The sequence below is a fragment of the Embiotoca jacksoni genome, unplaced genomic scaffold (assembly GCF_022577435.1).
Source record: "Embiotoca jacksoni isolate LCO1_2020_lvr unplaced genomic scaffold, fEmbJac1.0.p SCAF_47, whole genome shotgun sequence".
In the NCBI taxonomy this organism is placed as follows: Eukaryota; Metazoa; Chordata; class Actinopteri; family Embiotocidae; genus Embiotoca; species Embiotoca jacksoni.
In genome coordinates, this window is record NW_027185400.1 from 363611 (window position 1) to 389171 (window position 25561).

Here is a 25561-nt window from a genome sequence, read left to right on the forward strand (position 1 = left end):
ACGACATGCTATAGTATGACTTTTTGGTCATATTTTAGACGACATGCTATAGCATGACTTTTTGATCATATTTTAGACGACATACTATAGTATGACTTTTTGGTCATATTTTAGACGACATGCTATAGTATGACTTTTTTATTATATTTTAGACGACATGTTATAGTATGACTTTTTTGTCATATTTTAGACGACATGCTATAGTATGACTTTTTTGTCATATTTTAGACGACATGCTATAGTATGACTTTTTGGTCATATTTTAGACGACATGCTATAGTATGACTTTTTTGTCATATTTTAGACGACATGCTATAGTATGACTTTTTGATTATATTTTAGACGACATGCTATAGTATGACTTTTTGGTCATATTTTAGACGACATGCTATAGTATGACTTTTTGATTATATTTTAGACGACATGCTATAGTATGACTTTTTTGTCATATTTTAGACGACATGCTATAGTATGACTTTTTGGTCATATTTTAGACGACATGCTATAGTATGACTTTTTTGTCATATTTTAGACGACATGCTATAGTATGACTTTTTTATCATATTTTAGACGACATGTTATAGTATGACTTTTTGATCATATTTTAGACGACATGCTATAGTATGACTTTTTGATCATATTTTAGACGACATGCTATAGTATGACTTTTTTGTCATATTTTAGACGACATGCTATAGTATGACTTTTTGATTATATTTTAGACGACATGCTATAGTATGACTTTTTTGTCATATTTTAGACGACATGCTATAGTATGACTTTTTGATCATATTTTAGACGACATGCTATAGTATGACTTTTTGATCATATTTTAGACGACATGCTATAGTATGACTTTTTTATTATATTTTAGACGACATGTTATAGCATGACTTTTTGGTCATATTTTAGACGACATGCTATAGTATGACTTTTTTGTTATATTTTAGACGACATGCTATAGTATGACTTTTTGATCATATTTTAGACGACATGCTATAGTATGACTTTTTGGTCATATTTTAGACGACATGTTATAGTATGACTTTTTTGTCATATTTTAGACGACATGCTATAGTATGACTTTTTGGTCATATTTTAGACGACATGCTATAGTATGACTTTTTGATCATATTTTAGACGACATGCTATAGTATGACTTTTTTATTATATTTTAGACGACATGTTATAGTATGACTTTTTGGTCATATTTTAGACGACATGCTATAGTATGACTTTTTGATCATATTTTAGACGACATGCTATAGTATGACTTTTTTATTATATTTTAGACGACATGCTATAGTATGACTTTTTGATCATATTTTAGACGACATGCTATAGTATGACTTTTTTGTCATATTTTAGACGACATGCTATAGTATGACTTTTTGGTCATATTTTAGACGACATGCTATAGTATGACTTTTTGATCATATTTTAGACGACATGCTATAGTATGACTTTTTTATTATATTTTAGACGACATGCTATAGTATGACTTTTTGGTCATATTTTAGACGACATGTTATAGTATGACTTTTTTGTCATATTTTAGACGACATGCTATAGTATGACTTTTTGGTCATATTTTAGACGACATGCTATAGTATGACTTTTTGATCATATTTTAGACGACATGCTATAGTATGACTTTTTGATCATATTTTAGACGACATGTTATAGTATGACTTTTTGGTCATATTTTAGACGACATGCTATAGTATGACTTTTTGGTCATATTTTAGACGACATGTTATAGTATGACTTTTTGGTCATATTTTAGACGACATGCTATAGTATGACTTTTTGGTCATATTTTAGACGACATACTATAGTATGACTTTTTGGTCATATTTTAGACGACATGCTATAGTATGACTTTTTGGTCATATTTTAGACGACATGCTATAGTATGACTTTTTGGTCATATTTTAGACGACATGTTATAGTATGACTTTTTGGTCATATTTTAGACGACATGTTATAGTATGACTTTTTGGTCATATTTTAGACGACATGCTATAGTATGACTTTTTGGTCATATTTTAGACGACATGTTATAGTATGACTTTTTGGTCTTATTTTAGACGACATGCTATAGTATGACTTTTTGGTCATATTTTAGACGACATGCTATAGTATGACTTTTTGGTCATATTTTAGACGACATGCTATAGTATGACTTTTTGGTCATATTTTAGACGACATGTTATAGTATGACTTTTTGGTCATATTTTAGACGACATGTTATAGTATGACCTTTTGGTCTTATTTTAGACGACATGTTATAGTATGACTTTTTGGTCATATTTTAGACGACATGCTATAGTATGACTTTTTGGTCATATTTTAGACGACATGCTATAGTATGACTTTTTTTTATCATATTTTGGACGACATGCTATCGTATGACTTTTTGGTCATATTTTAGACGACATGTTATAGTATGACTTTTTGGTCTTATTTTAGACGACATGCTATAGTATGACTTTTTGGTCATATTTTAGACGACATGTTATAGTATGACTTTTTGGTCATATTTTAGACGACATGTTATAGTATGACTTTTTGGTCATATTTTAGACGACATGTTATAGTATGACTTTTTGGTCATATTTCAGACGACATACTATAGTATGACTTTTTGGTCATATTTTAGACGACATGTTATAGTATGACTTTTTGGTCATATTTTAGACGACATGCTATAGTATGACTTTTTGATCATATTTTAGACGACATGCTATAGTATGACTTTTTGGTCATATTTTAGACGACATGTTATAGTATGACTTTTTGGTCATATTTTAGACGACATGCTATAGTATGACTTTTTGGTCATATTTTAGACGACATGCTATAGTATGACTTTTTGGTCATATTTTAGACGACATGCTATAGTATGACTTTTTGGTCATATTTTAGACGACATGCTATAGTATGACTTTTTGGTCATATTTTAGACGACATGCTATAGTATGACTTTTTGGTCATATTTTAGACGACATGCTATAGTATGACTTTTTGATCATATTTTAGACGACATGCTATAGTATGACTTTTTGATCATATTTTAGACGACATGCTATAGTATGACTTTTTGATCATATTTTAGACGACATGTTATAGTATGACTTTTTGGTCATATTTTAGACGACATGTTATAGTATGACTTTTTGGTCATATTTTAGACGACATGTTATAGTATGACTTTTTGGTCATATTTTAGACGACATGCTATAGTATGACTTTTTGATCATATTTTAGACGACATGTTATAGTATGACTTTTTGGTCATATTTTAGACGACATGCTATAGTATGACTTTTTGGTCATATTTTAGACGACATGTTATAGTATGACTTTTTGGTCATATTTTAGACGACATGCTATAGTATGACTTTTTGATCATATTTTAGACGACATGCTATAGTATGACTTTTTGGTCATATTTTAGACGACATGCTATAGTATGACTTTTTGGTCATATTTTAGACGACATGTTATAGTATGACTTTTTGGTCATATTTTAGACGACATGTTATAGTATGACTTTTTGGTCATATTTTAGACGACATGCTATAGTATGACTTTTTTATCATATTTTGGACGACATGCTATAGTATGACTTTTTGATCATATTTTAGACGACATGCTATAGTATGACTTTTTGGTCATATTTTAGACGACATGTTATAGTATGACTTTTTGGTCATATTTTAGACGACATGCTATAGTATGACTTTTTGGTCATATTTTAGACGACATGTTATAGTATGACTTTTTGGTCTTATTTTAGACGACATGCTATAGTATGACTTTTTGGTCATATTTTAGACGACATGCTATAGTATGACTTTTTGGTCATATTTTAGACGACATGTTATAGTATGACTTTTTGGTCATATTTTAGACGACATGTTATAGTATGACCTTTTGGTCTTATTTTAGACGACATGTTATAGTATGACTTTTTGGTCATATTTTAGACGACATGCTATAGTATGACTTTTTGGTCATATTTTAGACGACATGCTATAGTATGACTTTTTTTTATCATATTTTGGACGACATGCTATCGTATGACTTTTTGGTCATATTTTAGACGACATGTTATAGTATGACCTTTTGGTCTTATTTTAGACGACATGTTATAGTATGACTTTTTGGTCATATTTTAGACGACATGCTATAGTATGACTTTTTGGTCTTATTTTAGACGACATGCTATAGTATGACTTTTTGGTCATATTTTAGACGACATGTTATAGTATGACTTTTTGGTCATATTTTAGACGACATGTTATAGTATGACTTTTTGGTCATATTTTAGACGACATGTTATAGTATGACTTTTTGGTCATATTTCAGACGACATACTATAGTATGACTTTTTGGTCATATTTTAGACGACATGTTATAGTATGACTTTTTGGTCATATTTTAGACGACATGCTATAGTATGACTTTTTGATCATATTTTAGACGACATGCTATAGTATGACTTTTTGGTCATATTTTAGACGACATGCTATAGTATGACTTTTTGGTCATATTTTAGACGACATGCTATAGTATGACTTTTTGGTCATATTTTAGACGACATGCTATAGTATGACTTTTTGGTCATATTTTAGACGACATGCTATAGTATGACTTTTTGATCATATTTTAGACGACATGCTATAGTATGACTTTTTGATCATATTTTAGACGACATGCTATAGTATGACTTTTTGATCATATTTTAGACGACATGTTATAGTATGACTTTTTGGTCATATTTTAGACGACATGTTATAGTATGACTTTTTGGTCATATTTTAGACGACATGTTATAGTATGACTTTTTGGTCATATTTTAGACGACATGCTATAGTATGACTTTTTGATCATATTTTAGACGACATGTTATAGTATGACTTTTTGGTCATATTTTAGACGACATGCTATAGTATGACTTTTTGGTCATATTTTAGACGACATGTTATAGTATGACTTTTTGGTCATATTTTAGACGACATGCTATAGTATGACTTTTTGATCATATTTTAGACGACATGCTATAGTATGACTTTTTGATCATATTTTAGACGACATGCTATAGTATGACTTTTTGGTCATATTTCAGACGACATGCTATAGTATGACTTTTTGGTCATATTTTAGACGACATGCTATAGTATGACTTTTTGGTCATATTTTAGACGACATGCTATAGTATGACTTTTTTATCATATTTTGGACGACATGCTATAGTATGAGTTTTTGGTCATATTTTAGACGACATGTTATAGTATGACTTTTTAGTCATATTTTAGACGACATGCTATAGTATGACTTTTTGGTCATATTTTAGACGACATGCTATAGTATGACTTTTTGATCATATTTTAGACGACATGCTATAGTATGACTTTTTGGTCATATTTTAGACGACATGTTATAGTATGACTTTTTGGTCATATTTTAGACGACATGTTATAGTATGACTTTTTAATCATATTTTAGACGACATGCTATAGTATGACTTTTTGATCATATTTTAGACGACATGCTATAGTATGACTTTTTGGTCATATTTTAGACGACATGCTATAGTATGACTTTTTGATCATATTTTAGACGACATGCTATAGTATGACTTTTTGGTCATATTTTAGACGACATACTATAGTATGACTTTTTGGTCATATTTTAGACGACATGCTATAGTATGACTTTTTGGTCATATTTTAGACGACATGCTATAGTATGACTTTTTTTATCATATTTTAGACGACATGCTATAGTATGACTTTTTGGTCATATTTTAGACGACATAGTATAGTATGACTTTTTGATCATATTTTAGACGACATGTTATAGTATGACTTTTTAGTCATATTTTAGACGACATGCTATAGTATGACTTTTTGGTCATATTTCAGACGACATGCTATAGTATGACTTTTTGGTCATATTTTAGACGACATGCTATAGTATGACTTTTTGGTCATATTTTAGACGACATGTTATAGTATGACTTTTTGGTCATATTTTAGACGACATGTTATAGTATGACTTTTTAATCATATTTTAGACGACATGCTATAGTATGACTTTTTGATCATATTTTAGACGACATGCTATAGTATGACTTTTTGGTCATATTTTAGACGACATGCTATAGTATGACTTTTTGATCATATTTTAGACGACATGCTATAGTATGACTTTTTGGTCATATTTTAGACGACATGCTATAGTATGACTTTTTGATCATATTTTAGACGACATGCTATAGTATGACTTTTTGGTCATATTTTAGACGACATGCTATAGTATGACTTTTTGGTCATATTTTAGACGACATGCTATAGTATGACTTTTTTATCATATTTTAGACGACATGCTATAGTATGACTTTTTGATCATATTTTAGACGACATGCTATAGTATGACTTTTTTATCATATTTTAGACGACATGCTATAGTATGACTTTTTGGTCATATTTTAGACGACATGTTATAGTATGACTTTTTGATCATATTTTAGACGACATGCTATAGTATGACTTTTTGGTCATATTTTAGACGACACCTATAGTATGACTTTTTTTTTTATCATATTTTAGACGACATGCTATAGTATGACTTTTTGGTCATATTTTAGACGACATGCTATAGTATGACTTTTTGATCATATTTTAGACGACATGCTATAGTATGACTTTTTGGTCATATTTTAGACGACATGCTATAGTATGACTTTTTTTTTTATCATATTTTAGACGACATGCTATAGTATGACTTTTTGGTCATATTTTAGACGACATGCTATAGTATGACTTTTTGGTCATATTTTAGACGACATGTTATAGTATGACTTTTTTTTTACCATATTTTGGACGACATGCTATAATATGACTTTTTGGTCATATTTTAGACGACATGCTATAGTATGACTTTTTGATCATATTTTAGACGACATGCTATAGTATGACTTTTTGGTCATATTTTAGACGACATGTTATAGTATGACTTTTTGGTCATATTTTAGACGACATGCTATAATATGACTTTTTGATCATATTTTGGACGACATGCTATAGTATGACTTTTTGGTCATATTTTAGACGACATGCTATAGTATGACTTTTTGGTCATATTTTAGACGACATGCTATAATATGACTTTTTGATCATATTTTGGACGACATGCTATAGTATGACTTTTTGGTCATATTTTAGACGACATGCTATAGTATGACTTTTTGGTCATATTTTAGACGACATACTATAGTATGACTTTTTGGTCATATTTTAGACGACATAGTATAGTATGACTTTTTGGTCATATTTTAGACGACATGCTATAGTATGACTTTTTTTTTATCATATTTTGGACGACATGCTATCGTATGACTTTTTGGTCATATTTTAGACGACATGCTATAGTATGACTTTTTGGTCATATTTTAGACGACATGCTATAGTATGACTTTTTGGTCATATTTCAGACGACATACTATAGTATGACTTTTTGGTCATATTTTGGACGACATGCTATAGTATGACTTTTTGGTCATATTTTAGACGACATGCTATAGTATGACTTTTTTTTATCATATTTTGGACGACATGCTATAGTATGACTTTTTGATTATATTTTAGAAGACATGCTATAGTATGACTTTTTTTTTTATCATATTTTAGACGACATGCTATAGTATGACTTTTTGGTCATATTTTAGACGACATGTTATAGTTTGACTTTTTGGTCATATTTTAGACGACATGTTATAGTATGACTTTTTGGTCATATTTTAAACGACATGCTATAGTATGACTTTTTTTTTTTATCATATTTTAGACGACATGCTATAGTATGACTTTTTGGTCATATTTTAGACGACATGCTATAGTATGACTTTTTGGTCATATTTCAGACGACATGCTATAGTATGACTTTTTGGTCATATTTTGGACGACATGCTACAAGTATGACTTCCGTTGAAAATATGTTCGGCAACACAATGGTGCAGTTGTCAGTGTCGTCGTCTCACAGTCTAAAGGTCCGTGGTTCGATCCCCGCCTGGGACTTTCTATGTGGAATTTGCATGTTCCTGCATAAGTAATAATGTTAAAGTAAAATATGTCGACCAAAACATGGACGACTAACTTATGCATGTTATCATGCATATAGTCCATGATGTAAAACAAACATCATGTAGTCGTAAATGTGACAAAGTCACACTCCAGGCAAGAACATGCAATCCTCCACAGACAGAGTTCCAAGCCCCTGATCGAACCCAGTACTTCCTGACTGTGAGATGACAGCACTTGCAACTGCAAGGTTGTGGTGCCTTTATTGCATGTTTGTCTGACTTCCATAACTTATATGACTTTTAAACATTTTATGGAAGAAGGTACTGTGGTGTAGTGGTTTGTTTTGTTACCTTCCAGTCAGAAGGTTCCAGGTTCGATTCTTGCCCTTGACGTGACTTGTCACTTAGGATGTTAATGTCATCCTTTCCAGAGCGAGTCTCGAACCTGGAACCTTCTGACTCGGAGGCAACAATGCCAACCACTGCACTGTTGATCGCTCTTCCCTCACATGTTTAAAAGTCATATAAGTCAGACAAGCATACAATAAAGGCAGCAAAATGGTGCAGTTCCAAGCCAGCGCTGACAGGGGGCCTGGAACTTTGTGTGTGGAGGATTCTTGTTGAATGAAATGCTTTACATTATGGACTACATGCATAAATTAGTCATCCATGTTATGGACGATAAACTTGACTTTTAAGTTATTAGTTTTGCAGAAAGATGCAAATTCAACATAGACTGTCAGAGGCCGGAATTGAAACAATGACCTTCGGACTGAGACAACAACGCTGACAGCTGCACCACTCTGCTGGCTACCATAACTTTAACGAAAGTCAAACTTATAGCATGTCGTCAGAAATAGCACATATATCATATTTCTTTAATGTCGTCCAAAATGTGATAAAAAGTCATACTATAGCATGTCGTCCAAAGTATGACATCATATTTTGAACGACATACTATAGTATGACTTTTTGGTCATATTTTAGACGACATGCTACAGTATGACTTTTTGTGATATTTTAGACGACATGCTATAGTATGACTTTTTGGTCATATTTTAGACGACATGCTATAGTATGACTTTTTTATCATATTTTAGACGACATACTATAGTATGACTTTTTTTTTTATCATATTTTAGACGACATGCTATAGTATGACTTTTTGGTCATATTTTAGACGACATGCTATAGTATGACTTTTTATCATATTATAGACGACATGCTATAGTCTGACTTTTTTTTATCATATTTTGGACGACATGCTATAGTATGACTTTTTTATCATATTTTAGACGACATGCTATAGTATGACTTTTTGGTCATATTTTAGACGACATGCCATAGTATGACTTTTTTGTCATATTTTAGACGACATGCTATAGTATGACTTTTTTTATCATATTTTGGACGACATGCTATAGTATGACTTTTTTTTAATCATATTTTGGACGACATGCTATAGTATGACTTTTTTTTTATCATATTTTAGACGACATGCTATAGTATGACTTTTTTTTATCATATTTTGGACGACATGCTATAGTATGACTTTTTTTTTTAATCATATTTTAGATATGCTATAGTATGACTTTTTTTTTATCATATTTTAGACGACATGCTATAGTATGACTTTTTGGTCATATTTTAGACGACATGCTATAGTATGACTTTTTGGTCATATTTTAGACGACATGCTATAGTATGACCTTTTGGTCATATTTTAGACGACATGCTGTTGTTTCATGACCATATGCTACACTATGACACTTTTATGACATTTTTAACCACACGCTATTTTAATGCCATTTCTGACCAAATGCTCTCGTGTTACATTTTCATGCCATTTCGGACGACAATATATAAGATGACACTTGTATTATGGTTTTGGTTGGTATGCTAAGCATAACCGTAGGTTTTGCTTGTGTTTCGACAAATTGTTCTCAGAGGTAGGTGTTCATCTAGAAGAAATGGGAAGTCGAGTAGTATTGCAGGAGGCTTGGACAATATGGCCTCAAAAATACACCCAGTTGCCAGTTGTTGTTGAAGATGTACTGATTCAACTCAGAGGCATCTTTTTGTTGTGATGTTAAATTGTTGTTCTCGAGGTTAGAAACCAAAAACTGGTTTCCTCATGAAAGTACGACTTATTGTGGGGTTTTAGATCTATTGGATTACACTACTTTAGCTACTTGTACCTCTAAAACTTGAAACTAACAGTATCATTTAACCGTGAATACAAGACACATTTTATTCTACAGCATTAAAGAAGAAATTGTTGCTAGACATTTGCAATTCAAGTGTTGGAAAATGAAATATTGTAAGTCCACTCCATATGTTAATTTTTTATGTACTTTATTTCTCATTGCGATGATGGTCCCATCAAGTAAATGCCTCTGAGAGCTCTGTGCAGCCACTGGCTTTTTTTGAGACTGAAATCAATATGGCTGTACTCTACTACCAATTTTCACACCACAGTTGCTGTCTGGAATCAGAGATGCAGGAGCAGCAATCTGAAAGTAATGGTTAACCTTTCATAAATATGAGGCATCGCAGACAGGGTTTCCACATGTAAGAAGGAGCCCTGAGTTCTCACTAAACCCTGAATATCAGCCTCTGTGTAAAAACTATCACTGATGTGTCCGCTGAGCTTTTGAGGAGAAAGTCATCATCCCACTTCTTATGTAATAAACTTATGCGTCGGTATAGTCACTGACGGCAAATTCTAACCAGCAGTGCTTACTGTCTGTGTGTGTTGCAGGCAGAAGAAAAAAGCAAGTATGAGCTAATGGGCAGCTGTGGTCAGCAGAGGTTTCTTCACGAGACTGAAGGTGAGTGAGGCTGACAAGTCATCAACAGAACCTGGTTGTTTTGAATTTAGTTTAGTATCTCTACCAAGCCAGTCATAATTAAGCAGATTCTAAGGTCTGTAAATGGATTCCATTTTCTTTTCCTCAATGGACCATTTTAGTTTTCGTAAGTGCTGTGAACACTTAGTTGTGCATTACCCAGGTTTCTTAGAATAACCAGGAGCCACTTACAGGAAGTGAATTAAACCAATGAGTCATGCACCTGAATCAGCATCGCTGTAAACCATCACCTGTTGCTTGGTGTGCATGAAGCCGAATGAATAAATAAAATAAGGTAGACTGGCACCTGGCATAACATCCACAGGGATGATTAGTAATTTAGTAATTTACTTGACTTCATTTAGGGCTTTTTTTCATGGAAGAGTTACTTTTAATGAGAACACACAGTGCAGCATTAAGTTTCATAATGCACTAGCTGTTAGCCTAGTCAGAACTGTGTAAATTTGCACATCTGGTTGCACCGTACAAACTAGTTCTCGTGTAGAAACATATTTTTGAATATTTACACTTGTTGAGTGCCAGATGTAACTGTTGTGCAAAACTAGCCTGCTACAACATTACCAACATTATCGGAATTATGAGTAAAGAAGTTAACATGGAGTTTGCAGATGTGTGATATAATCTAAGTGTTTAATAGGAGCTGTGATCAAAAAGTTTAACTTCATTTTGGGGTAAAGAAATAAGTAATTTATGAAAAGGTGACTATTGTGTTGTTACAGTGAAGTGTAAGTAAAAAACATTTCACCCAAATATTGGTATCCTGTATTTAACTACTTTATTGAAATGAACTTTGTTAGGACTCGATATAAAGACCAATCAAAGAGTTCAGAGACTACCTGTGAACAGCAAGAAGTACACGGAAGCTTTAACTTTCATGAGTAAGTGTTCTGCTCGATCGTCATCAGCACCTAAGTTACACACGACGATTTCACCTTCACATGAGCAGAGGTATCTGCAAAAGAGACTCTTCAGAAGAGCCACAAATTAAAACAAAAAAAAGGAGCATCAGGTTATGAGTGCTAAGAGGTGGGTTTTCTTTGACATTTGCCGGGTCGTGCACGGGGAATTTGTTCCCCAGGGTCAGACTGTCGACACAGAGTTTGGTTCTCCAACATAACAATGGGAAAGGCATTTGTAACTCAGGTCCACATGAAGATTAAACTACAAAACTAGAGTGATTACTCAAGACGAATATAGCTTCCATCTGCTCCGTGCTCATCATGCTACTACTTACTGTTCACGCCCAACAGGGGCAGTCTCAGAACTCCTGATCCACCCTCGCATAGCAATGATGCTGCTGAAATAAAACTCAGAAACACTCACTGATATATGACGTGTATTGTTTTTGAAAATATGACCTTACTCATCGCACCTTGTATTTACCGGGGTTTAAATTAAGCATTTCTTGAAAGAAAGTTCTTGTAAATGAACTGCCTTTGCACAAAAGGCACAAACTGCAGCTAAACATAGTTTTAACTTGCGATGGAATTAATTTGTGATTGTTGTAGATGAATCACATTTGAAGCCGATACAGGTATGAGTCACATCCTAAGTTGAGCAACCTCTCTGTTTCATCTTTTACCGGAGGGCTCTCTGCTGCAGCGTGACCATTTATTTCTTCATCTGCATTTTATGTAACGCTTTAAACTTGAGTTACATAAGACAATTATGTCTCGAGAAAACACACAGATGTGCAACCAAACAGAGTGCAGCGATGTGTGATAGGCTACCTGCCCTGATGCGAGGTGAGAGGACAGTTGTCACGGGATTTTTGGCCACTAAAGCATCCCACACCCAGAAACATGCCCTCAGTCTAATGCACACCTGCTCTACAAAGTCCCAGCAGATGTCACAATGTGGCACCAAACCCATCAGTCATAATCATGCACCTCCACACAAGACTCAGCTCCCGTTTCATCATCGTGCTTCAGCAGGCAATTAATGGACTGGGGCTGGCAGGATGGGGCCGAGTCCAGCAGAAACCGAAATGAAGAATGAAAAGTGTTCATGAAAAAAAATCGTGCTCACAATCTGTGCAAGACTGAACAATATCAGTTGAAAGGCATGTCGGATTTTAAAACAAATCACAACACCATGTATTGCACGAAAATAAATTTCAAGCAGGGACACGTCAACTCGCATCATTAACTGCATCACTGTATCAAAACGTGCTTTGGCTGTTGCACCTGCAGTATTGTGTTGGCCATTTCACGCCACACTCTAATTGGTTGGTTTGTAGAAATGGGTCATAATAGCACGTAATAGAATTTAGTCGTAAATGAATTGGCCATCGGTGGACGTTTCTCAGTGAATTCTGGGACATCCCAAAACTGTACAGTACATAAAAACATTGAAGGCATCAGTATGCTTAACACGAAGCACATGTTATATTACCGAACTGCGTCTAACGGGGACAGTGTAGATTACAAACTGTAAACACACCTCTGAAGTATCATTTAAGCCCCCTCCCCTCAGCTTTTATGCAGACTTTTATGACTAAAACCTGACGACTAATTCACTAAACTCTCGCACACTAGACTCCGTGTCTCAGTTTCTTCTACAAATCCTCGTATTGTTTGCTCTGTTTTCCCCTGAAACATTGGATCTCCACATCAGCACCAATATACCTCATTAACATAAAACGACTACCAACCCACCACCCACTCCCACGCGGAACACAAAACAAATGCAACCTTTGTGCTGCAGCAGGCGCCGAGCAGACAGACTGTAAACGGTTGCAGGAGCCTCTTTGATTGGGGCGAAGCGTCAAACTGAGACATCGAAAGAAAGAAGAAAGTAAAGGTGCCAATCTTTAAACATTTAAAGAGGAGAAGGAAAACAGAGAAACTGATTGAAGTCTAGGAATGAGGTGATATTTCTTCTGAAAGTTCCGAAAAACAGTTGAGTCTAATTTAAATCTAAACAACATTGGCACCTGCTTCGAAATGAATGACAGATCTTTAAATACACAGGCTGACAGTTTCATATCTTATGATGCTGTTTGAGGAGTGTTCACTTTAGTAACATTTACAGCCACTGCAGTAACGGACAGATAGTTTCAGTTCCGATCAGGTGAGAAATTCAAAATGCGGATTTTCCATCTGTAAGTCAAACTGTGTTTTGTGTGAAGTTTAAACAATATTTTTGCATCGTCAGCTGTGTTATCCTGTTATGTTCTAAAAATGGACCTTTAATGAAGACCAAACATAATGTGCTTTGATTTGGGATCACTTTTAGAAGGGGGGCTGGTTTTTATTAGGGTCCGTCTTTCTATCATGGTTCTTTGTACGCCTGTGATAGAGGACCTGTTCAGGTAGGGATTAATTATTATTATGTCCGCCAGGTTATGTAACTCTTCTGAAAATAACACTCCAACTACCGCCCGCTGTTTTACGAGGTAAGAAAGTGCGGTAGAGTTTGAACTTCTCTCCAAATCTGTCTTTTCTTTTACACAAGTACAATATCGAGTTGAATACCTTCGTGGACCGATTGTCCGTAAGTCAGAGCAGTTATCCGCATTTGTACAACTCATCAGCCGGCTTTTCACGCTGCCACCGAGTCTGTTGAAACAGCTACAGAGGTTTTTGCCTTTCGATTGAGTCAGACAACACTTCGTGTTCAACTAATTTGTTTCAGTCACACATCGACCTCCAAGCTTTAGTCCCATCAGCCTGATTCAGTCTGGAAGTTTTCTCATTTGTTTTGGTGCACTCAGAAATTGGTCTTGTACTGAATGTCTCACTTGTTGGTTAGAAAATTATCATTTATCTTTAAAAAGTCAACATTTGGAGATCGGGAACAAGACACTCACCTCTTACCGCAGAGACCTGGGATCAGTCCGAGGGAGGGGTACCAGGTGGGAAGGTGGCAGGTGGGGAACCAATAAAGGAGTCTGGCTTTTGTTGCCGTTTGGGCCGGGGACCTGCAGAGAGGGTGGGATCCTGAAGACGATTGTCCTGGTTGGTGGGTGAAACTGAGGAGAAAGAGAGGGAAAACAAGCATTGTATTTTGGCATTCCCAAAGGATCCAACTTAAAGGTGCTTCGTGTAAGTGATTTTTGTCTCAAATGTTTTGACTAAAGGCTTTACCCCTTTTGCAGTTAGATCTGTTTTCATCTTCATACAACAGCTGAATGTCTGCCTGCTACAGTAACCTGAGAGGCGAAAGACCTGCTCACCCTGAAGCTGTCATTAAAACTGTGTTTTCTGTCAAAAGCAGTTGACTTTGTGAGTTTGGGTCACCAGGCTACACCAAGCATTGCCTCTAACACCTCCCCTGGAGGCTTGGCTAAGTGTATTATCAAAAAGTCCCCCCCAGCCTTAGAGCTGTGGGCAAAACCCACGGTTGTACTGGCAACCATTATAAAACACCACACGTAGGCAAGAGCTATTTGGTGTTTCATCCATTAGGTTAGATGTTGCCAAAGGCTGTGCCCCCCCCCGAGACTCTGTTGGCGTCTAATGGCTTCTCACTGATTGTATGAGAGTCTCTCGGGGTTGGTGCTTCTGAGCTGTGGGTAATGGCCACTGCCTGCTGCCATTCAGGAAGTCAATAGCAGGTGAAATTGTCTCTTTCCCCAAAAGTAGCACATTATGAACATTTCGATATCTCACTATTCAAAAGAAATTGAGTCTATTTTGTTTCTTACTGGTGTCTGTTCACAGAAGAGAACATCAGTATTTTAGTCTTGAAAACGTCACGAAATCCTTGAGTGTGCTTTGCTTCATTTTTGAAGGCTGTAGTTATCTTCGCAGTATTGCAGATACATTGGATGATATGTATCAGAGCTGAAATATGCACATATTTTATGTGGTGGGTTCGGAAAATGTATCAATAGGACATTGAGCGATACAGCATTTCTGCAGCCAACAATGAACTTGGCTCTGCACTTCTTTATTCTGCATAGCCTTTAGGTTGATGATAGATTGTGGCGTGAGGTGCTTCTTGTCATTGAACACCATCTACCGAGCGTAATAAATTACAAGAACAAAACACTTCAGGCAAGATTGTGGCTATAATTTGTGAGTTTGACAGGAAAGGCTATTCAACTGAAATGGGTTGAGGGGACATTTCCTGTTAGTCTTATTTAACCCCATTTCTTCTGCTGACTGCACTGTTTGATCAACTGCATTTACTTTAAGTATTCATTAAAGCTGATCTTTATCAAGTTTGCAGTCGAAAATGTTTTTAGATGTGGGTGCTCCTGTTCACCCTTTATTACAAGAGTGAATTACATTTTCATTTAACAGGGGTTTTTGCTGAAGAAAAATGAGAATGTGTCTTTAACAAACAAAACCGTACCTGATTTAAAGCTGCTTGCCATCCCCTTCAAAATAGTCCCCAGCTGCAATTTGCACTGGATCTCTTCCACATTGTCAAGATGGAGGCCCATCAGCTTGAGCTACATTGAAGTCCGACAGAGACAAATCTAGTTAGTAGCGCTTTGTGCTCAAGTTTCAGGTCCATGGTTACATCGCAATCGTGCACCAGTAGTCTCAAAAACGTTTGTAACTCAAGTGGTGACGGGAATCAAGCAACATAACTTGGAATACTTTGGACTTGGAGGGTTTTTGCTTCCCCCGACTCCATGCACATTACTGTGCTGTACTCTGTCGATGCACAACAGGAACAGTCTCTGAACTCTTTGATTGCACCTCATACAGCCGCATGACAGTTCTGCCAAAAAAGTTTGATGGTGGAATTACAGTGACAATAAATGTGTACTCTCTCAAAGCACAAAACGTCAATAATGTACTCCATAATTTATCTCTGGGGCCTCTTGGCTAACTACGGAGGAAAGGGGCTAATCCATTAGATTGCTGCATTGGTGCTTTCTGCTGAAAACCGTATGTCACTTCACTGTGGATGTTTGTTTTTGGATTAATCTACTTAACATTAGATACATGCTGTAGCCTCCAGAGCGGCTCAGCCTGGAGTGGATATCTAGCTTTTCATTGAAATTATAATGACAAAGTGTTTGAAATAACACCAGTCTTCTCCTCGACCTATTGATCACGATCTTATAATTAAGGTCATAATGACAAACACAGCCTTTTTCAAAGACACGTCAAAGTGTTATTTCCTCTTTTCATTATTAACAACAAATCCAAGAATTATTTAATTGATGCTGTGTTTTGTCTGTGCAGCCACAGCCTGGTAGAGCTTATTTCTCAGTGCCATAGAACTCCCTTGTCATCTGAAATCTTTTAAAAATGAGTCACGCGGGTGTATTAAGGATGACATTTCTCATTACAAGAAATACAACCACAACAGAGGTGACTATAATAAAGAAAAAGCAGAAATACTCAGCCACGTTCATTGTAAAGAACCCAAATGTAATTGCTTGTCTCTTTTATGAGTTTAAACAGGGTTTTCGGATGACAATGGAGGTATGGAGATGTAGTAAAAGCTATCAGGCTGCAGCTGCACAGACAAATCTTGACAGCAGGAATAATTACTTGCTGATTTGGTTTTTTTTTCAAGGGATTTTGATAAAAGCTACACCTTGGAAAAAAAGAGCACCTCACCAATGAATAAATCACCCTCAAGCATAACTCATCCTTGTATTTTCAGGGCCGGTGTTCGTATTCCCTCCAGAGGTGCCACTTCCTGAAAGAGCTCGGAGTGAAGGTGTGACATATGTGAATATTCCTGTTAGTCCCACATCCAAGAAGCAGCTCAACTACATGGAGCTGGAGCTGCAGGAACCAGGGCATGGCGCCAGAGGGACTGCCACACATCTGCCGGCTCAGAGTAAGGATGCCCTTTAAATCACCCCTGATAAGTAAAAAGGCCGATCTCCAGACAGTTTGTCTAAAGCATCGATGTTCTGCTCTTTATGTACGAGGTGCAATCAATAAGTTCCAGGATTCCAGGACAGTAATGCTCACGGAGTAGAAGGAAGCTATAACCTTCATGAGTAAGTATTCCAAGTTACATCGCTTGATCAACATCAGCACCCGAGTTAGACGTGTTTTGTGAGAGCTGGTTCAGGCGCACAGCACCGGAAACCAGAGAGTGTACGTCAGAGTTTGTGTACAATTTTGTGTGTACAATCAGAAACACCTCATTGGCTCATTGCTTCATAGCTGTAGGGTTTCTGAAACATTGCAAGGGCCTCTGTTGCAGATTTCCTTAATTTAACACAAAATGTGATGTGCGGTAATTGCTCAAGTTCATGGTTAAAAAAAAAACAGGTGCTGATGTTGATCAAGCAACATAACTTGGAAAACTCACCAATGAAGTTAGACCTTCCCTCTGCTCCCTATACGCTCCATTTGTGCACAACAGGAAGAAAACACAGATACATTTTAATTATAAATCTGTGAACTCGCGCACCGACCAAATGGACATGCTGTAACTACCCATCATCGTAAACTACAAAATCATAAATGCCTTTCACTGCTTAATCAAATTAGGAGTTCATGGGATTTTCTTTTGGGGATTTTAAGTGGGATCAGATGTCAGCAGATTTTTAATGCAAAAGTCTCAATTTGAAAGAAAACCCACATCCTGAATTGATTAAAATGCAAGTAAAATGACCTCAGTGGTGCCCTTATGTTCTTGTTTTTGTTCAGGGTACAAGTCTTTCTTATTTTATGCTCATGTTCAGATTCGCACAGCATTGTGTAAAAGCAATTTTAAAAAGAAAAAACACTTTCTGTTCAAATCCTGCAGACAGACATAAGAACTTACAATGAGTCGGTGTTTCAATCTCAAGCGAAGACGAAAATTCATTGTAGGTACACGATTCGTCTAATTCTATTTCACCTCATCAGAGTTACAGGAATCCTGAACGATTGAGATGATTCGCTCTCGTCTCAGTTGAGTCTGTGTCATTGGAGACGTGGCAGCGAGCCGTAATTGACAGACAAGTCGACTATTAGAATCATTACCTTCAGGAATACAATGGCCACTGGAGCGCTGACATGACCGAGGTTAATGTCTGATGTCAGCAATACAGTTTATATCCCGGCATGCGGCCTCATTAATCTGTCACCTGGGAGGAGGGGGTCCCATCTCACCACTGAAAGGGGGTCACAGGGTATTCAGATCACAGCTGTGGATTCACCTAATGGGATCCTCCTCCTGGGACTATTGATGAGTTGTTAGAAAATGATTTGGAGTCCCATGACTTTATGAAACTGTAAAATACAGAACTCGAGCAGGAGACAGCGATATACATTTTAGTGATAGTCATGCACGAGGCTGTGATTAGACCCTGCCTGACATCTTGCTTTTTGGATTTTCACACAACAAAGGGCACCAAATTATGGTAATGTCAATAATGTGCATATGGAAGACAGTGCATGAGGGGAATTATAAAGGCTCTAGCTGAATCATTTGCATATTTTTCTGGCTGGAGCTGTCACACTCAGACACATAGTTTAAGCAATCAAATTGGCAGTAAGGGCAGAGATTCACTTCACTGTGAACTCTGGTGTCATGCTTGTTTGGACGTTTTCATCACTTTTCGAACTTCTGCATTTATTTTTATCTAAAAGAGGATTCAGCAGTGTTTTTGTTGTGACCTTTGAAATGTCTTTGAATTTGCAGAATCTGCTGCAACTAAAGATGATATGTATATCTGTATATAAAAGTGGACGAAGCTTCTGGCTCTGAAAAGTGAGGCCAGCGCAGAAGTGCCTTAAATACCACTGAGAGCCACTAGGTGCTGGCTCCAAAAAGGATCCGGCTCCATAGACTCCCTTCAACTTCTGATGAAATTCCAAGACAATACATTTTTTCTATAAGTCATTCTGCTGTCATTCACTAAATTCACTCCGTCTCATCAGAGCTATGGTGGTCCATCTGAAAATAATTTCATCAGTTAGCTTAGCTTAGCACAAAGACAAACAAGATGTTAATCAGTGAGTTTTAGAGGGGCGAGTAGGCAGATTTTGTTACCTCAGAAGAGTCAGGTTTGCTGCTTCCCGCCATTTCCAGTTTTTGTGCTAAGCTAGGCTAATCAGGCTGGTGGTAGCTTCATATTTACTCATGTTATCGACATAAAAGTGGTACTAAATGTCTCTTCTTACCCTTGACAAACAATCAAACAAGCTTTTCTTTGAATTTTTGGTGGCCGATTATTCTGTAGTTTTGTTGTAGCAAGCCAAAAGAGACGGTGTGAAGCATTCGAGTGTTAAATGAGGTTCTTCTGCTGTGTCTTGACAGGGAAGAGCTCCACCAAGTACGCCCAGATTGACATCACTGCCACAGAGACGGCCCACAAAGTCGGCACGCAGCACGCCCTGGGTCGTCAGGAAGGCCTGCACACTCTGGAGCTGAGAAGAAAGGGGACGCCACATTGACTTGTCGCTGAAATGTCGATCGCAGGAGGATGTTTTTTGTCCAACACCGGCCTACTACATGAGAATGGAAAGTCTGCAAGAGATGTGGCTCCGAGGGACTGACTGGAGGGTTCCTTCTCTGTGCTGCTTACTCTTTTAAATACAGATTTCTGCTTCAGCAGAAATACCCAGAAAATCTTTTCCATGGCCACTTTCTTAGATTGACACTCGCCTCCGGAATCACAAAGCAGCTGGAAGATGGAGCTCCCTCAGAGAGGTTTGGCACCGGATCAGGAGCAGGTTTTCAATCATGGCCTCTTTTGTAAACTCGGGCATCCCATTAAATGGCATTATGTCAGTTCTGGAGCCTCAGGCGGACTTGGAGGAAGATGTGCCAGTCCGGAGCTGAGTCACCGGCCCTGATAAACCCCCAGAGCAGCGGCATTTCACAGCTCATTCGGGCCATCCCTAATAACACGCAAGATCCTTTTTTCTTTGTCCTTGTTTGGTGGCACGAGGTAGGACGGAGGCAGGAGAGGAAGCAGAGATGGTTTTTATTCTCATTTATTCCTCTGTGAGCAGTAATTCCACATGTAGCTGCACAAAACTATTTTCAGTGTCATCAAATTTGGAGTAACTTTCTATTAAGTCTGGCTCAGAATACTGCAAAATTCAGACAAGCTCACCGTGTTAGAAAATAAGACAGGAATTACGTTTAAAAGCAGGATAAGTAATGGTTCTGAATAATACCTTCACATTGTGCACAGTGACTTTTGTTTGCCTGGCCTAGAAGAGTCTTTATAAATAATGCCAAGCTGAGAAAAACCTTCTCTGAAATTCATGGGCTTTAAAAAAAAAAAAAATCACTCTTGGCAACATTATATCTTGAAAAAGATGTTTGAAATTTTTTTTTTTTCCCCTGTTCGACTTACTGATGGTGTTAAATAGAAATTTTACTATTATTCCTTATTGTGTGTAATTTTACTGGAATTATAAAAAAAAAATGGTTTGTATTTTGTAGACTTACCCTTCTTAGTAGGTACAGTATTGTTTTTGTCTCATTCGTCACGGATTATTCCACTTTGTTGTAAATATATTTTATTCCTATTTCGGTGAAGTGGATTGTCATAAAATATACATGTGAGGATGTACAGTTGAGATGTATGGAAATAGTTCAAGGACAGTGCCTGCTTCCTAAGGCACAAATTTTTCATGTCATACTGTTTTTCTTGTAAATTATTTATAATTATAATTACCGCTTTGATGTGTTTTTTTTAGAACTACAATAGATCTTATATGGGCCTTTTTTCCTCATGTACAGTTGTCAACCAGTTTGGTACAATATTACATAAAGTAGCCTTATCATTGATGTGTCTGTTTTCAATCAATACATGAAGCGGGGGGAGCATGGGAGCGACACTTGAAACCTGATAAGGGCTCATAGCTAACGGGGAAGGTGCATTGTTCACACACTATTAAAATGGCACACAAAACGCATTATAATTGGACATTTTTAGGAAAATAAACATCTACTTCGACAAGAACTGGGTATCCCTTTAGGATCTGTTAGTTCAATTAACTAAAAAACAGGAACTAAAAACTGATTAAAACAAGCCCACAGAAAAGTGTCCATGTGAAGTGCATTGCCTTCTCCACTGACAAATTACAACAAAATAGCAACTATATCACAACTGAATAAAAACATACTTTTCTTTAAACTCTATGGAAAATGACTTCAAAGATTTGCTTCTAAACACAATAAAGTAGGTACTGAAACCGGGAAAAGACTGAAACCCATGTTGTACTGAATTGTGGAGCTAGACCATTAAACCAAATGATTTTTTTGGTTCGGGACTGAAATGGTAACTCCATGATGCTCCTTTCCTAACACGGGAAACGGTATAAAAACCTTGAGCGCTATCGCATCAAGTTTTCTCCTGTTCGATTGCAAGTTGCAACACCTGCTATAATTGGGTTTAACCTGCCATAAACTGCGCCAACATCTACGTGACTATGACATTTTTTTCAAAATTACCACCACCACACTGATCAGAAGGAGTGAATTTAGTCAATGATAAAGCAGCAAACAACAATGACGTCGCCACTTCTGAAGCCTCGAGTTCAGATTTTGACCATCGGCAGAAGTTACCAGGTCGTGGACGAGCATGGGGAAGAAGCGAGCAGTGGATATGACTCAATCTTAATGGTAACCCGAGGACACTGTACCTGGCCAACCAAAAGCAAAAAGCTGACTGCAAAACAGGCCTGTTAATCAAACATTGCCGCTTTCTGAGGCCTAATATCTAATTATCATTAGGATTATTTTCAGATGTACCACCAGAAAAATCATTAGAACAAGTGACTAGGAATAAATGTACTGACTTTGTATTTGATGAGAGAAGTTCAATGGGAGTCTATGGAGCCTGAGCCTTTTTGGAGCCAACCCCCCGGTGGCACTCGGTGGTATGGCAGTTCCGCATTGGCCTCATTTTTCAGACCCGGAAGCTGCATCATAATGATGTGGTATTTCATCAGAGAAGTTTGTGCTTTTTAAATGTCTATTGTAGTTTTTTTTTTTTTTAAATTTAAGCCAACACCTAGCAATCCTTATTGGTATTGCACTTTATGTGTAATGCAGAATTATCAGGAAAACTTACGATACAGCAGAAATGTTCCTTCCCCTTTGTTGCACACAGGATTTGGACATATCAAGAGAACCTGTACAATCAAACACACATTTTAATTTAGGCTTATCATTGCTGACAACTTTTGAATAACACTATGATGGAAACAAAATTGCTCACAGTGTTTGTGCCTGTGCTGCAGTGTCTGTATGCTGGTCAGCAGAGACTCTCTTTTTATCTGCAGTGAAAACATCTTTGCCGGATCTCCATCTTGGCAGCGCCAAAACCCTGGAAGAGAAACAATTGGTTTTGCACATTATTTTCACTGCCGATAGTTCCAAATTGAAAGCTTCCACACAGAAGGATTATTAATAGGGATTGTTCCTGTTCCATATATTTTCAAGGTGGTGATGTATAATCTGTCAGCTCTCAGAACGACATTATCCAACTTGACTTGACACACCATGGACATTAACTTCACTGACCTGGAACGAAACCATACGGTGCAGTGAAGTGTTTCTTGGAAATTCCTTTACTCATTAAATTCTGCTGGAGGGACCAATTCATTAACGGTCTCTGTGGTCAAATATTGATATAAATAAATTAATGTTAATGCCATTGAGGAACTTGTGGCAGTGGTCTAACGAACTATGCAAATCTACAGACAGCTTGTGTGAAATTGCAACGACTGCTTTCAAGGAAGAAACCGCACTTTTAATCTCTCCCACTGTGCCCACAATCAGTGAATACACCAGAGGCCTAACCCAGGACTTCCATCAGTCTGCCAGAACTGGAGACCCGAGAGTCACACTTAAGTCATAAAAATGAAGACTTGAATTACTTAGGACTTTCCTCCTGAAAGACTTCCCTTGAAACTTGAAAGAATATTCAAGTCTTGACCTGGTAAAAATATCAACAAAAGACAACTGCACGCAGACCTTGCTTCGCCACATGTGGCCTAAACTTTGAGGCCTCTGCAATAAAGGGTGTCTACATATAAAAGTGATGACTTGATGATGACTTGTAATGGTTTTATTTTGTCTGTCTTTTGTTTGTTTTTCTCTATGGACCTTCTCGTGTGTTACAGCTGTGTCCTGACCTAGCAAATAGCCTTCTCCAAAACACTTTAATTAAAAGACTCTACGCTGTCAGTCTGTTCAGGATCCTACTGTACAAGAAGCAAAAAAAAAAACAGCACCTTCATGCAAATGTGTGTCTGTACAATCTGTACACTGGGTTCAAAGAACAAAGGCTCTATATGCATACATTGTTTGGACTGGTTTAATTATCTGAAAACTCCTTCTCCGCCTCGAGGAAAATTACATCTGCTGAATAAGTCAATTGTACTTGCAAATCAAACTGTCTGCTTTGTTTTGTCAATCTTATACTTACTTGTCAGAAAACAAATTCATGTGACTCAGTCTGTTTAATTATTCATGCAGGGTCATTTTTCCCTCTCTTCTTTTTGGTACTTGATCACTGATGTCGCTTCTCCTTTCACAGGACTCAGAAGTAATAAAGACTAAATTTCATAAATTATGCAGGGTCCGTGAGAAAGGGTTAGTTTCAGGCAACAGCACCTTTAGGCCAGATAAGAAATTCCTGCCTCAAAGTGCATTAATAATTTTTCAAGAACATTAAATACATTATTGCTCGTTCAGATAAAAGTAACTCTTGAGCCTCAGCCAGTCCACCGAGCAGCGTCTGATGTCAAATTACCATGATTTGATCTTTTACTTCACGCCCACAGTAAACCTTGGTTACACATCACTCAGACAAATAAATACAGTTTTTATAGTTTGAAGAGTAAAAACACCTTTGGTCAAAAATGTGCAACTTTTGCAGCCACAGACAAGTCTAAAGGCACAACTCACAACAACCAGTTTCTCAATTCCAAACAGAGGGAAAATTAGTTTATTTCTGTAAGAGTCAATGAGAGAGGTTTTATGTCATAGGGGAAAACAAAATCCATCTTGAAAAACTATATCTTAATGTATTCAGAGTGGTACTGTGTTACTTAAAGCCAGACGAATTATGCATGTGTCATTTCCCTTGTTTTTACCAGCGCCTGGTAGTAATGCCTCACTACTGCCAGACGGTGGCGGTAATTCGCCTAAAAGCTGTTTGCCAACTGTATTTAAACAACAACGGGGGAAAAGAAGAACACATTGCTACCTGGTGTCGGTAAAATGTGTGTTGCACTGTAGGATTAAGTGCTACGGTACAAAGAGCAGAAACATACAAAGAGTACAACAGTCGTCAAAAAGTTCTGCGCGAAACTCCTTCAAAAATAAACAAAAAAGAGATACGGTGCAAACTCTGACAAGTAAAGCTATCATATCAGAAATCGACCACAATTATACGCAGTCATTTGAGGGCGAAAATACTGAGCCGACGGTGAATTCACAGATTAACAATCAATGGTCAACTTTGTCACCACAAAAGTTGGATGTTGGACGTGAAGAAAAAACAACGGCCCTCATCTCGAAGATGTTAGCTGTAGACATCAGCTGTGTCAAAGGCGAGAGTTTTGGAAGTGTGAAGGCATTTTCTGAGCCTGAGTTTATGGCTTGAGTGAGTCTGCGTTTCTTTTTTTGTGTGTTTGTGTGTGCGTGTGGTGGTTGGGGATGGGGTCCTCAAATAAAAGTTGAATAATTCAAAGATGACTGAGTCCCTACAGCGCTA

General features: G+C 36.8%; 1 protein-coding gene across 1 annotated transcript in view; it reads left to right on the forward strand.

The window, feature by feature from the left end:
* Window positions 1–21619, forward strand: part of LOC138210672 (protein Dok-7-like) — a 44797-nt gene extending 23178 nt beyond the window's left edge. Inside the window, exons 10-12 of the mRNA XM_069169951.1 lie at window positions 10854–10923; window positions 17536–17715; window positions 20137–21619. Coding sequence (XP_069026052.1) covers window positions 10854–10923; window positions 17536–17715; window positions 20137–20273 — 387 coding nt within the window. The 3' untranslated portion in view covers window positions 20274–21619. The remainder of the gene's footprint in view (window positions 1–10853; window positions 10924–17535; window positions 17716–20136) is intronic.
* The last annotated feature ends 3942 nt before the right edge of the window (window positions 21620–25561 follow it).